This window comes from Raphanus sativus, chromosome 2 (assembly GCF_000801105.2).
Source record: "Raphanus sativus cultivar WK10039 chromosome 2, ASM80110v3, whole genome shotgun sequence".
In the NCBI taxonomy this organism is placed as follows: domain Eukaryota; kingdom Viridiplantae; phylum Streptophyta; class Magnoliopsida; order Brassicales; family Brassicaceae; genus Raphanus; species Raphanus sativus.
The window spans coordinates 181,618-193,917 of record NC_079512.1 but is presented as its reverse complement, the minus strand read 5'-3'; the positions used below and the strand labels follow the sequence as shown (position 1 = coordinate 193,917).

Below are 12,300 nucleotides of genomic sequence, written 5' to 3'. Positions count from 1 at the left end.
TTTTTTATTTTCTGTTTTTAGTTTGATCTCATTTATTTTTGAATTTTAATTTTCTAAATAATAGTTAATTTCGGATTTTTTTCTAACTTTTTTGATTCTTATGTAATTATAATAAAAATCAGAAAAATAAAAAAATTCATATATTTCAAAAAAATGAAAATTCAAAAGTTTGAAAAAGATTTTTTTTTGTCATTTTCAAGATGATGTTGGAAACTATCGTTGGAGATATGGCAATTATCGTCATTGTTAATGGTTATGTGAGAAACCATCATCGTCACTAGTGAATTTTGAATTTTATATTTTTCATTTTTTTAAAAAAATTGTGAACTTTTTATTTAGTTCTTCTCTATTTAAATTTAATCTTATTTATTATTAATTTTTAGTTATTTTATTAATATTTTAGAAAATAATTTAATTTTTAATATATTTATTTAATTTTCTAAAATTTTAATTTATTTTTTTGAATTATTTTTCATTTTTGTAAATTTTATTAGAATTTTCGATTTTTATTTATTTTTGGATTTTTATTTATTTATTTTGTTTATTTTATTAATTAAATAATTATTTTTAAAAAATTACCTGCTGAACCGGTCAATCTTTTGATTTGGAGGTTTTTCATGATACAAATGTCACTTTGAAGGTTAAAAGTGTTAGTGAAAAAACTTCAAAGTTTAAAGTGTTCATAAGTGACACTTTGAGGGTTTTTTTATGCGATTTCCCCCTAAATAATATAGTTTTGACACATGATGTTAAATGTTGGAGATACCTTTATGTGTTGCAGGTTTTGAATAATGTGATGCCTAGATAAGAGAATCATTGGATCAATTTTCCACAATTGTTTAGGACAAATAAATTGTGTCTAACTGTGATATGCTTGTTCTGGTTAACACGGGTGAGTGATTAAATCCAAGTATTCACTATCACGTTTTAAACAATAGTCGACCAAGTACTCTAGAATCTAGATGTTCCAGGTGATTGTTTATAATCTTGTTCCACCAACAAAGAAGCTACACCGTCTAATTAAAACAGCGTCACTAACATCATCTACAACACTCCGTAAAATAACCACAGCGACCTCCTTTTAATTCTCCACTGTTATATTTGTCGGTCATTGACGTGCTTGACGCAGACGAAGAAACATGGCCAAAATTTAAGCAACGACATGGTAGATAGTATAAAGAACATGAGAAGGGAAACGTAAACTAGTTAACAAACGTAGGTTTTCTTTTGTGAGACACAAAAGAAAAAAGATGTTTCCATACCAACGGGCTGGAAGACGATGAGAAATTTAGTTAATACTAAGTAATAGGAATGTAGCAGAGTTTCAAAAGAGTACGTTCCGACAAAATGAGAAATACTGACAAGCAAGTAACAAAAGCCTTCACAAGAAAAAACCTACATATATAGCTTCTTGCTTATCAAGTACAAAACCGCCAAGACCACCCTATTTTTCGCCCTTAATTATTCATTCTGTTTCTTGCAAAACAAGAACACGAGCGCCTAGTATCATCAATTATATTTTTACAACACCATTAATTTGTGCAAAGCTAAAAACATAGAATGGAACTGACGCATTCCTATATTAATGTGTATATCTTAAACATAGGTATTAGATTAAAAATTGAAAAGATATGGCACATACCTATTAGGTTCGTTTGCGTTTGAGATTTTTGATCTGCTGAGTCATGTGAGCAATACCTTCTTTGAGTGTGGCTTTTCTCCCATGTTCAAAATTCCACAGTACAGGAATTGTAAACCTACCACTTGGGTTAAACTCGTTAAGCTCCTCAAGTGCTGTCTTCACTGCGTTCTTCACGTCTTTTCCCCACTCTTCACTCAATTTTTTAAGTTTCTCATCTTTATCATCCACAACTTCCTAGACCATACGACAACATTCGCTTGTAAAATAGTATATAGAGTATTGATAAAGAAAACAAATGGAAGAACATGAGGCATAACGAAACCTTCATATTTTCTCCAGTCCCCACTCGTTTAAATGGGTACCATGCTGGGTCCTTGAGGTTTTCCTGCCATTTTGAGCAGAGCATGGCATGCTGCAGCGCAACGTTTTCTCTAGTGGTGAATCTCTGCTGGCATACTTTCAGAAAAGGTTTTTCATCTACTTCTCCCATCCGCTTTACTCCGATCATGGATCCTTCACCAGATAAATCTCTGAATCCCTGCAAATACATAAATAGAAGTTATATCAGCAGCAATCAAGAAGATGAAAAATAAATCTTGAATATATAAAAGTTACCCTAATCAATTCTGTGCGTGCTTCTTGTATTTCATCAGTGCTTTGACGTTCTTTTATGAGCAGTGCCGAGTTTATTTTCCCTAACTCTTCTAATTCACAACGCTCATCCTCCAGCAATTTATCATTGTCATTTATTACTTTCTCAAGCTCTTCGTTCTTCTCCTTCATCACTCTCTTCAACATTTCATCCTTCTCCGTGATTACTTTCTTAAGCTCTTCATTTTTCTCTTTCCTTATTTTCTTAAGCTCTTCATTCTTCTCTTTCTTTACTTTCTTCAGCTCTTCATCCTTCTCTTTCTTTGCTTTCTTCAGCTCTTCATCCTTCTCTTTCTTTACTTTCTTCAGCTCTTCATTCTTTTTCTTCGTCATTTCGTTCGCCCGCTTTTCTATCTCCTCCACAATTTTCTTAGCCAGCCCATCTGCAAGTTTATCGCTTTCAGACTTTTGGTTAGGGTTCATCTCTTTTTTTTTTTGGGTTGCTTCCACCTCTGATGTTCCGTCTTCTGCTTTAAAATTTAAATAGATAAATTTTTGTTTAGTGGAACTCTGCATGCACAGATAACCTCCTGCATTGAGCCTCACAATTCATTATTAACAAGTCGTATCGACACTGATTTGATGTTAAGTAATCATAACTTTCGTTTCCCAGTTCAACTTATTGCACGGCCAATCTCTTTGATATCCTACAAGACCGAAACAATAAAGAATAGTACTCCCTTCCTCTATTTCACAATGTAACTTAACTAGTTTAGAGTCTAGACTAAAAATATTAAAATACTAATACTAAGAAAGTTGTTATTTTTAAGAAAATACTGTAATACTTAATTAATGAGGTCAACCAATTATAAAAAGTTGATATTATTTGCTTGGTTATATTATATCTAATAAATATTAAAATTGTCTAAATAGGTAGAAACTACGTATATTTTGAAACAAAAGAAATTCTATAAAACTATTTACAATAAGAAATTGAGGGAACAACATATAAGTAAGAGCATATATACAGTTGAATGGTTGATCATCTAGTGGATCGATAGAAGGCCCGTTAAGTTACTTATTTAAAAGGTCCGATGTAGTAGTTAGGTTTGTGTTTATCAAAAGTTGAGAGAGTATTATTTCGGATACTTGCTGAAGCTCCTGACGTGCCGGAACCTGCCCGATTCGCAGACGGGCTTCTTCGAGCTGATCGGTGTTTATTTCCCGATGGTGTACGAAATAAAGCACTTGATGAAGTTCTGTAATCGTCTTCACGGTGGTCTGAACAAGCTGGCGGAGTTGCTGGAGGTTGAGAGAGTTGGGATATCTCACCAGGCGGGTTCGGATAGTTTGCTGACGTCTTGTACTTTTAAAAAGCTAATCGTGTTACAAAAAAAAAAAAAAAAAAAATTCTTCAGTGGTCCGTTGCAGAAATATGCTTGGTGTTTTGTATGGATTAGGTGTTGAAAATGGTCAGGTTGCTCTCTAATATTAACTAAAAATAAAAACATTCCTTTAAAGTTCTCTGTTTCTTTTCATCACCTGTATCGTAATGAAAGGCAACTGAATCGTATTGATCCAGACTTTGAACATTAGGATTTAGGAACGAACACTCTTTTTGTCTGAATCAAAATGTACGAAGAATCTGAGTTGGACATGTCTCGGTTTTGTATAAATAGATTATGATTTTTCTGTGCGCATAATCTAAGGCCCATTAATTCACAATATTCAAGCCCAATAAGTTGTAATCAGTGAACAATGATTTATTTGGGTTCTGTTATGAACCACGTTTTCGGTCGGTTATTTTCATTTACCACGTGCGACTTTTGACTTTGGTATTGAGGGAAATCACTCGGAAACCTTGTGTATTTTACATTCAACGATCTTTCGACGGGACACGGTTTGAACTAGACACTCATTTTGTACAATTAATAATGATGTACTACTTACTTTTATGGGAAATTTGTAAATATAGAACAAAAAAACAACTACATTGTCCTTATACCATAAATTCAACTATACATTGTTCATATAATATAATATTTTGTGTTAACCCAATTAAGTTCTCTTAATTTATAATCCAATAATTAATATAATTATATAAAATATTTAAAAACTAACAATTTATAAAATTAAATAAAGATAAACACACAAACTAAATACTGTACTCAATACCTCTTCCGATGAACCCTAAGCCCTTTTTTATTACTGCAACTTTGATCACCACACCACCACCTCCTTGCTATCCAGTCCGGAAGTCTCTCTGAAACCGAGTTACTTGCATATCGATAACTTAAAATTCAGATATGTCACTAGTAACATCTGTCTTTTCTTTCTCTTTCTCTTATGTTTACGGTGGGTTTCCAGATTTGTGTGTAAACCATAGATTGAATTCAACTAGTAACATCTGTCTTTTCTTTCTCTTTCTCTTATGTTTACGGTGGATTTCCAGATTTGTGTGTAAACCATAGATTGAATTCATCTAGTTTCGGTTCCCATGTACATGAATCACACGCATTTTCACATTCTTTCGTGAACTTTTTGCATACTAATAGTGCATTGAGCTTTGGATGATTTTTCATGTTCTATGTGGTGAGCCACAATTAGCTTATATGATCTTATTAACATTTTTTTCTGGTTAAAGTCATCTTCGAAATTTCATTCTGTTGCTGCTTCACATTGAACAGTGGCAGAGTCTAGAATTATTGTTCAAACAAAAAGTGAAAATATGCCTTTTCTTCAACAAGAGATTCAAAAAATTTGGATGGTTTCAAAAAAAAAGTAGAGATTGATGGATGGAGGAGAAGAAGAACACGTTTTAAGAAAAAATTACTTAGGAAACACGAAAATTATGGAAAATATTGATTTATAATATATTCTCAACAGATTTTGGAGATATTTTAGGAAAAAATACATTTCGAGCTTGGTAAAATATACATTCTACGGTCGTAGATAATAAATAAAACAATAGGTTACATAACCTAGCAATAGAAGAGTAGAGTATTTTTGGTAGAAAATAGCAAGCATACATCCGTAGATATTTTAGGAAATATAGTTTATAAAATCAACTGAAATCCAGAAATAAGGGAAATGGCAGTTGAATGATTCTACCATCGTAGAATTGTATTTATTTGGCAACTGAATTATTCTACGGTAGTAGATTTGTATATAATGATAGATATGATAAATCTACCACATGTAGATAGCTATGTTATTAACCAAATGTACAATCTACGGCCCATAATTAGTAGATTATGTGTTCTGCCATTCGGTAGATCAAAAATGACATTGTGAAATACTAATATTTAGTCAACCAAAATATTTTTCATATATTTGTTTCTTGTTTATGTACATTTTAAATATTTTTCCATATTTTTCTAACTGTTAAAATAATTGATATGAATTTTTAAAGTTGTCCAGAGGTATCTAAGTTCAAAACAGACCAAAAAGTGATTTATGGTAAAGGGACAATATAGTTGTTTTATTATTCCGTTTTGGTAATTTTTTCTACTTTTATTGACAACCGAAGATAAACAAATCTTTCTTCATGAAGATACATCAAATTAATTGGTTAATGAGTTGAAATATGGATGCTCAATTGAGTCAAATGTCAATACTCTCAACCTCTCTTGCCACCACTTGGTTTCTAAAACAATATAATGATAATACACCAAAAGAGAAACCAAATTAAAAATTAAAAAGCAATGTTCCTAGATTTGTAAGGAAGATCTTATACGATTACTAACTTTTTAAACTCATCTCCAATTACACTTCGTATTAAAATGAAGTTTAAAGTAAGAAATGTTACAACATCACTCTATTTTTATTTCATAGTATAATAAAAATAAATTTATTCCACAAATGAAATCATTTTTTATTTTTATTTTATATTTTATATTTCAGTCTAAATTAGAGTATAGTTAAAATAAAATCAATTTCATTATAAAGGTTTTCTTTAAAAAATATTTATATCGGACTGCCAGAACTCCATATATCCAAATTATAAATTTAATAATTATTTAGCCAGCTGCCAAAAGAAAACTTATTTGGCAATGTTTAGCAATTTCGTATTTCTAAGTTTTTAAAGCTAACCAATAAATTTTCATTTGGAAAAAAAAGTCAGATTCACAACACCTCTAGTTGACGATTTCGTTTGGTCTTTTCTTTTCTGAACGCATTTACACTTATCAGTTATCACCTACAACTTCGAAGTTCGAACTATTATACTTCCTAGTGTTCTTAAATAAAATATAAAATAAAATAAAATATTAATCTTGGTAATCCTTCATTCCAGACAGTCCATAAATCAGTAAAAGAGAAAATATATTCAATCTTTTGACCCAAAAAGTATTAATTCAATCTTTTCGGTTTGTTCTTTTACAAAAATATATTATATCTTATGGAAACTCACCAACTCTTTACCATGGTTAGGTGAAACACGGCAAAGTCATAACCTCAAAACCGTCACTTGTTTTGAAGTGTTTATAAATACAAATCACTAAGTCTCCCTGTAACGACACATCATAACCCATAACATTCTCTAACCTTCTTAGCTATCTTTTTCTCAAGCAACAGAAAAAAGATGCCTGCCGACGGGAAACTAGTCTGTGTCACCGGAGCAGGCGGCTATATAGCTTCTTGGATCGTTAAGTTACTATTGGAGAGAGGCTACACGGTAAGAGGAACCGTACGAAACCCAGCTGACCCCAAGAACAACCATCTCAGAGAGCTTCAAGGAGCTAAAGAAAGACTCACTCTTCACAGTGCTGAACTTCTTGACTATGAAGCTCTATGTGCCACCATCGATGGCTGCGATGGCGTTTTCCACACGGCTTCTCCGATGACCGATGACCCCGTTAGTAAACTATTTTCATAAAATCAGTTGATCTATATATAACTCTGTTTTCTAAGTTTGAACCTTACTAATTAATGTAAATAGGAGACAATGTTGGAGCCGGCGGTGAACGGAGCCAAGTTTGTGATCGAAGCTGCAGCTAAAGCCAAAGTCAAGCGTGTTGTGTTCACGTCATCAATCGGTGCGGTTTACATGAACCCTAACCGTGACCCTCAAACCATAGTCGATGAAAGCTGTTGGAGTGATCTTGATTTCTGCAAGAACACAAAGGTATATATTTATCTATTTTTTGCAAGAAGTTTTTACTAAAATCTACCGACCAAAATCTATGTGACTTAGAGCGCTATGTGTTACAAGTTATTGAAATCAAATATGTGGTTGTAATAAGTTTACGTGTCTAGCACGAAAATTCAGTTTCAGAAACTTAACCTTTTTGTGCGTTGTAGAATTGGTATTGCTATGGGAAGATGGTGGCGGAACAATCAGCGTGGGAGACGGCGAAGGCCAAAGGTGTGGACTTAGTGGTGCTAAACCCGGTTCTAGTTCTAGGACCACCGCTCCAGTCAGCGGTCAACGCTAGTCTAGTCCATATCCTCAAGTACCTCACCGGCTCAGCCAAGACGTACGCTAACCTGACTCAGGTCTACGTGGATGTCCGTGACGTTGCACTAGGCCATGTTATGGTCTACGAATCACCTTCCGCCTCAGGCCGTTACATCCTGGCCGAAACGGCGCTTCACCGTGGGGAGGTTGTTGAGATTCTTGCTAAGTTCTTCCCGGAGTATCCGCTTCCCACCAAGTAAGTCAAACGTTTGTCTCTTTAACACTTTGCTCAAACTATCAAAATCAACATGTTGGTCTAATCAGTAAAACCTTGGATTTACAAACTATTTGAGTTTGATCTCTGATACTCGAATTAATCTAATTAAAATTATAAATAAGTTTTAATTTGTTTCAACACTCCATATAATATTGGTTGGATAAAGGGACATTAGTGGTATTTGGTATTGTGACTACCTAGTGCACACGTCGTGAAATTGGTGTGTACTAACTCTCAATTCACAAGGTCCACGTCATGCCTCACCTACTGCTGACGTAGAGATCCTACAAAACCATATGTGTAAACGTGTTTATGTTTGTGTTTTTGTCTTTGTGTTTATACTAAAAAGGTGTAGTCATGTTACGGGTCTAACTCCATTTGACAAAAAAAAACGAAGTGTGGATGTTTTTCCTTACCTACTCCAAAGTTTGGTCACTTTTTGCACGACTTGTGTCTCCTTTGCCTAGTTCAGTAACTGATACGTTACTTCATATATAGTGTTACACAAGAAATCTTTTCCACATTTCGTACGTTGACTAACATTTTTTTTTTTTATAATTCTTGTAGGTGTTCGGACGAGAAGAATCCGAGGGCAAAGCCTTACAAGTTCACTACACAAAAGATAAAAGACTTAGGGTTGGAGTTTAAACCCATCAAGCAATCTCTCTACGAATCTGTCAAGAGCTTGCAAGAGAAAGGGCATCTTCCTCTTCCTCAAGATTCGAACCAAAACGTCATAATCGAATCCTAGAACAGGAAACGGCCATAAACTCTGATCATACACCTACATGAAAAGCTTTATTCTAAAGTAAACGTTTGATTCAACTAAGTTATTTGTTTAGTACTTAAATCACATATATAAATATATATATAGCTGATTGATAGTTTTGTAATCTATAATATGCATAACTCATAGTGTGATATGATAAAGCAATTATTTTATTATCCGATGTTATTGTAACATTGTTCCTTATACAAAACTACGAGAATCTGATCCATTTTTTAAAAAGATGACAAAAACCAACACGTATAACGTCTACGAACATTTTAACTAGTACTACAGAGAGGTCTTTGTGGACTTGGTCTGAGTCCTATTTTATTGGAATCCTAAGTTTTAAGTTATGATTGAATAAGACTCAATCAAGATCTGATGCAGCCGGTTTACCATGCAACTGCATGTCAACAATGTCTTGTCTTGGAAGTGACTCCACTGTTTGTGAGTTTGTTGAAGCAAGAAGAGGACTAGCTTTTCGGTTCTTCCGGAAGACAAGATAAGCTATGGAGGCTAAGTAGATAGCAACGCCTGAGAACCCAAGAATTCCACAAAAGATGACAAGGGCAAGCTTCATGTGACTATGGATAAGCAGCTTAGTGAAACTGCTTACTATATAGTATATGTTTATCCCCATGATTAGACCACCAATGACCCAAGTCAAAACTGTAATCTGTTAGACAACAAAGTAAAAAAATGAAGTTAATAGATAATGGGCGGTTTTCGATCTTTTCTTTTTCTTTGGTTGAGTAAACACAAGTTTGGTAGTTACATACCGCCATATGGTTTACATGTAAAGAACCCATCTTGGTTTTGCAGCTAGTGAACTTGAGAAGAGGAACTAGCGCAAATGGGAGCTCAAAGGATAAGATCATCTGTTTAAAGTTCATTATTAAACAGATTTATTAATATATAATCATTTAATATGAAACAGAGGAGTATATGATTAGAGATAGGATATGATGTGTTACCGAGGCAATGATGATTAGCTTTCCAGCTCCAGCTGAACCACCAATGAGAGCAACTATTAGACTGGGGATAATAGCTAAGCATCTTGTTAAGAAGTTTCTTAGCCATGGCTCGAGTCTTAGATCAAGAAACCCTTGCATCACGTATTGTCCAGCATATGTTCCGGTTATCGTCGAGCTCTGCCCTGAAGCAAGAAGTGCTATAGCGAATAGCTTTGAGCTCCATTTACCAACAACGTTCTGTTTCGAAACAGAGGAAAGTAAACACAGCTTTAATGTTCTGAAACATCAGAGGAGCAAGTTAAGCAGCAAGAAAGAAACTTACACGTAGCAGAAAAGAAGCCTTGTTCAAGTCCAAATCCTCACATTTAGAACGGTCTTCAGGGGTTAGGTCCGGCGCATTACAAACAGCACCACTTACTGATATCACAGAGACGTTTATGAGAAAGGCTATCATTAGAGCCAATCCGCTTTCTATCAAGTAAAACCTGCAAGCCTCCTTGATTCCTGTAGTTGAACGTGGGATCTTCCTGGAGAGAACCAAGGCAGAGTGGAGGAAGAGATTGTGCCTGTGGAAAAATGGAACGGTTGCTTATAAAAGAAGTTCTTTGAAGATGGGCGAAGAGAGAAAGAGAGAGTGAGCTTACGGCATAACCATAGCTCCAAGCAGAGAGATAGCAAGACCAGTTGCACCATTTCCTTTGAGCTGTGGAACAAAGAGACCATGTAGGACTTCTCCTGGGTCTGGCTTTGAGTAGTGTAGCTCAATCACAAAGCATATAGCAATTGTGAACACAAGAAATGCAATCAAGAACTCAAGCTTTCTCACCTATAAGACAAACATCATACGAGTTTGACCGACCACACACAGCACCGTGAAACCAAAGATGGCTAAAAAAGAATAATACCCCGTATTGTTGAAGTGCGAGAAGCATCAGTGTACTTAAGCCTGTGAGAAGAACACCAATCCAAACAGGTATGCTAAAGAGCATGTTCAGAGCAAAAGCTGTTCCAATAACTGTAGAATGAAACCAATTAATAAGCACAAACGGAGATACTAGATTAGAGAAACGTTATTGAAACACAGTTGGTACCTTCTGGAATGTCACAAGCAACTACTGCAATTTCAGCAACAACCCATAGCAAAAAATTTGGAACTTTGGAGTATTCAGCTCTACAATGCTCAGCCAAATGTTTTCCTGTGATCATATAAGCCAAATGAATTTAGGAAAGTTGATGTATACAACTTAGAACCAAGAGTTGACTTATGTTAAACCTGTGACAACACCAAGATTTGCAGCCAGAGATTGAATAACCAAAGCAGCACAAGAAGCCACCAATATGATCCAAAGCAACTGTTTATTACAAAGAAATCAATATTTTTCCTTTAAAAAGAAAAAAAAAAAAAACTGAAACTATAAAAGAATTACACACCTCATACTTGTATTGTGCTCCAGATTGCAGATCAGTCTCAACTACAAACACAAAGAAAGAAGAAAAGAAACATTATTAATAATCTATATATAATTACTAAAATGATTATTAACATAGTGCATGTGCTCTATGATGATGATCTTACAGTTTCCAGGATCAATATATGCGATTGAAACAAGAAACCCAGGTCCTAAGTAGGCAAAAAAATTCTTCCAGCTTTTCTTCTGCAAATAATAGAGAAAGAAATCAAAAAAAATTATTAATCGAACAAACCAGTTGCGCAAAACAAAATCTGAACTGTTGACTCTGACAGCGATTTCTCGACTCAGAAACAATTTTTACTGTTTAATTGGTATTATTACAAATCAATCGAACACATGTGAGTTTTTAAGAAGATTATAACACATGCAAAAATCTACAAACTTGGTTATTAACGACATCATGATATTCAAGAGAGATAAATCTAGAGATTAGATAATTTTAAAGGGGATTATTAAAAAAAAAGAAGCAAACCTCGGGGACAATAATCTGATTAGGATCAGAGTTGTCGATGAGTGGAGCGTTGGAGAAGCTTCTGTTCCCACCGTTACCCGATATGAATTGAGGACGTTCAGATGCTGAAGCCGCCATGGCAGTAATTTCTTTGTGTAATGGTTTTTGACTCTTTTGAGTGATAAAAACGATATATATAGAGAAAAGGGAGGCGAAGTTCGTGGAGAGATTAGTCAAAATGGGATTTAATTAATGTATAATTTATTTAATTTGTGTAGAAGAAGAACCTTGGAATCTCAGAACAAAAGAAGGGTAGTAGAAACACGAAAAGGTAAGAGAGAGATCTCAAAAGAGAGCAGTTCAAAGGTTGTGACTGACAGACAAGACGGAGTTCTGTTTTGTTGGGGCCTCAAAGTACATTAAAACGATTTTGTTTTGTCTCGAGTGTTCTTCTTTTTTTTTTTTTGAAAAAAAAAAAAAAAACACTCGAGTGTTCTTCTTCTTTTCTCAATTTTTTTTGTTGCGATCCAATCCAACAAAATCGTAGGGTAATATTTTTTTTTTCAGAATATTCTAAGATTAAAAGCGTAGAAAAATACATACAAACCAAGCAAGTAGTAGTGTAACCAGGAAATCTTTTTATAGCCGGGGAAAAAAATATAAGGCTCTACCTAATCTCAAGATATCTATCTTATTAAAACAGAAACATTTTTTTGGACCTAACAT

At 34.2% G+C, this 12,300-nt stretch overlaps 3 protein-coding genes across 3 annotated transcripts; 1 reads left to right on the top strand and 2 right to left on the bottom strand.

The window, feature by feature from the left end:
- Positions 1-1,645: 1,645 nt before the first annotated feature.
- On the bottom strand, positions 1,646-2,716 carry LOC130501508 (factor of DNA methylation 5-like). The gene is made up of 3 exons (XM_056996417.1): positions 2,258-2,716; positions 1,965-2,180; positions 1,646-1,876 (listed from the first exon to the last, which is right to left on the bottom strand). The coding sequence occupies exons 1-3, from the start codon at positions 2,714-2,716 to the stop codon at positions 1,646-1,648; spliced, it is 906 nt and encodes a 301-aa protein (XP_056852397.1).
- Positions 2,717-6,728: 4,012 nt separating this feature from the next.
- On the top strand, positions 6,729-8,906 carry LOC108816249 (cinnamoyl-CoA reductase 2). The gene is made up of 4 exons (XM_018588824.2): positions 6,729-7,088; positions 7,173-7,358; positions 7,535-7,887; positions 8,476-8,906. The coding sequence occupies exons 1-4, from the start codon at positions 6,816-6,818 to the stop codon at positions 8,657-8,659; spliced, it is 996 nt and encodes a 331-aa protein (XP_018444326.2). The 5' UTR covers positions 6,729-6,815; the 3' UTR covers positions 8,660-8,906.
- Positions 8,830-11,979, bottom strand: LOC108816238 (metal transporter Nramp1). Its single transcript, XM_018588813.2, has 11 exons — positions 11,596-11,979; positions 11,228-11,306; positions 11,083-11,123; positions 10,925-11,003; positions 10,743-10,847; positions 10,557-10,666; positions 10,296-10,477; positions 9,974-10,217; positions 9,652-9,888; positions 9,457-9,555; positions 8,830-9,353 (listed from the first exon to the last, which is right to left on the bottom strand). Exons 1-11 carry the CDS (start codon positions 11,710-11,712, stop codon positions 9,045-9,047), a joined length of 1,602 nt encoding a protein of 533 aa, XP_018444315.2. The 5' UTR covers positions 11,713-11,979; the 3' UTR covers positions 8,830-9,044.
- Positions 11,980-12,300: the final 321 nt, after the last annotated feature.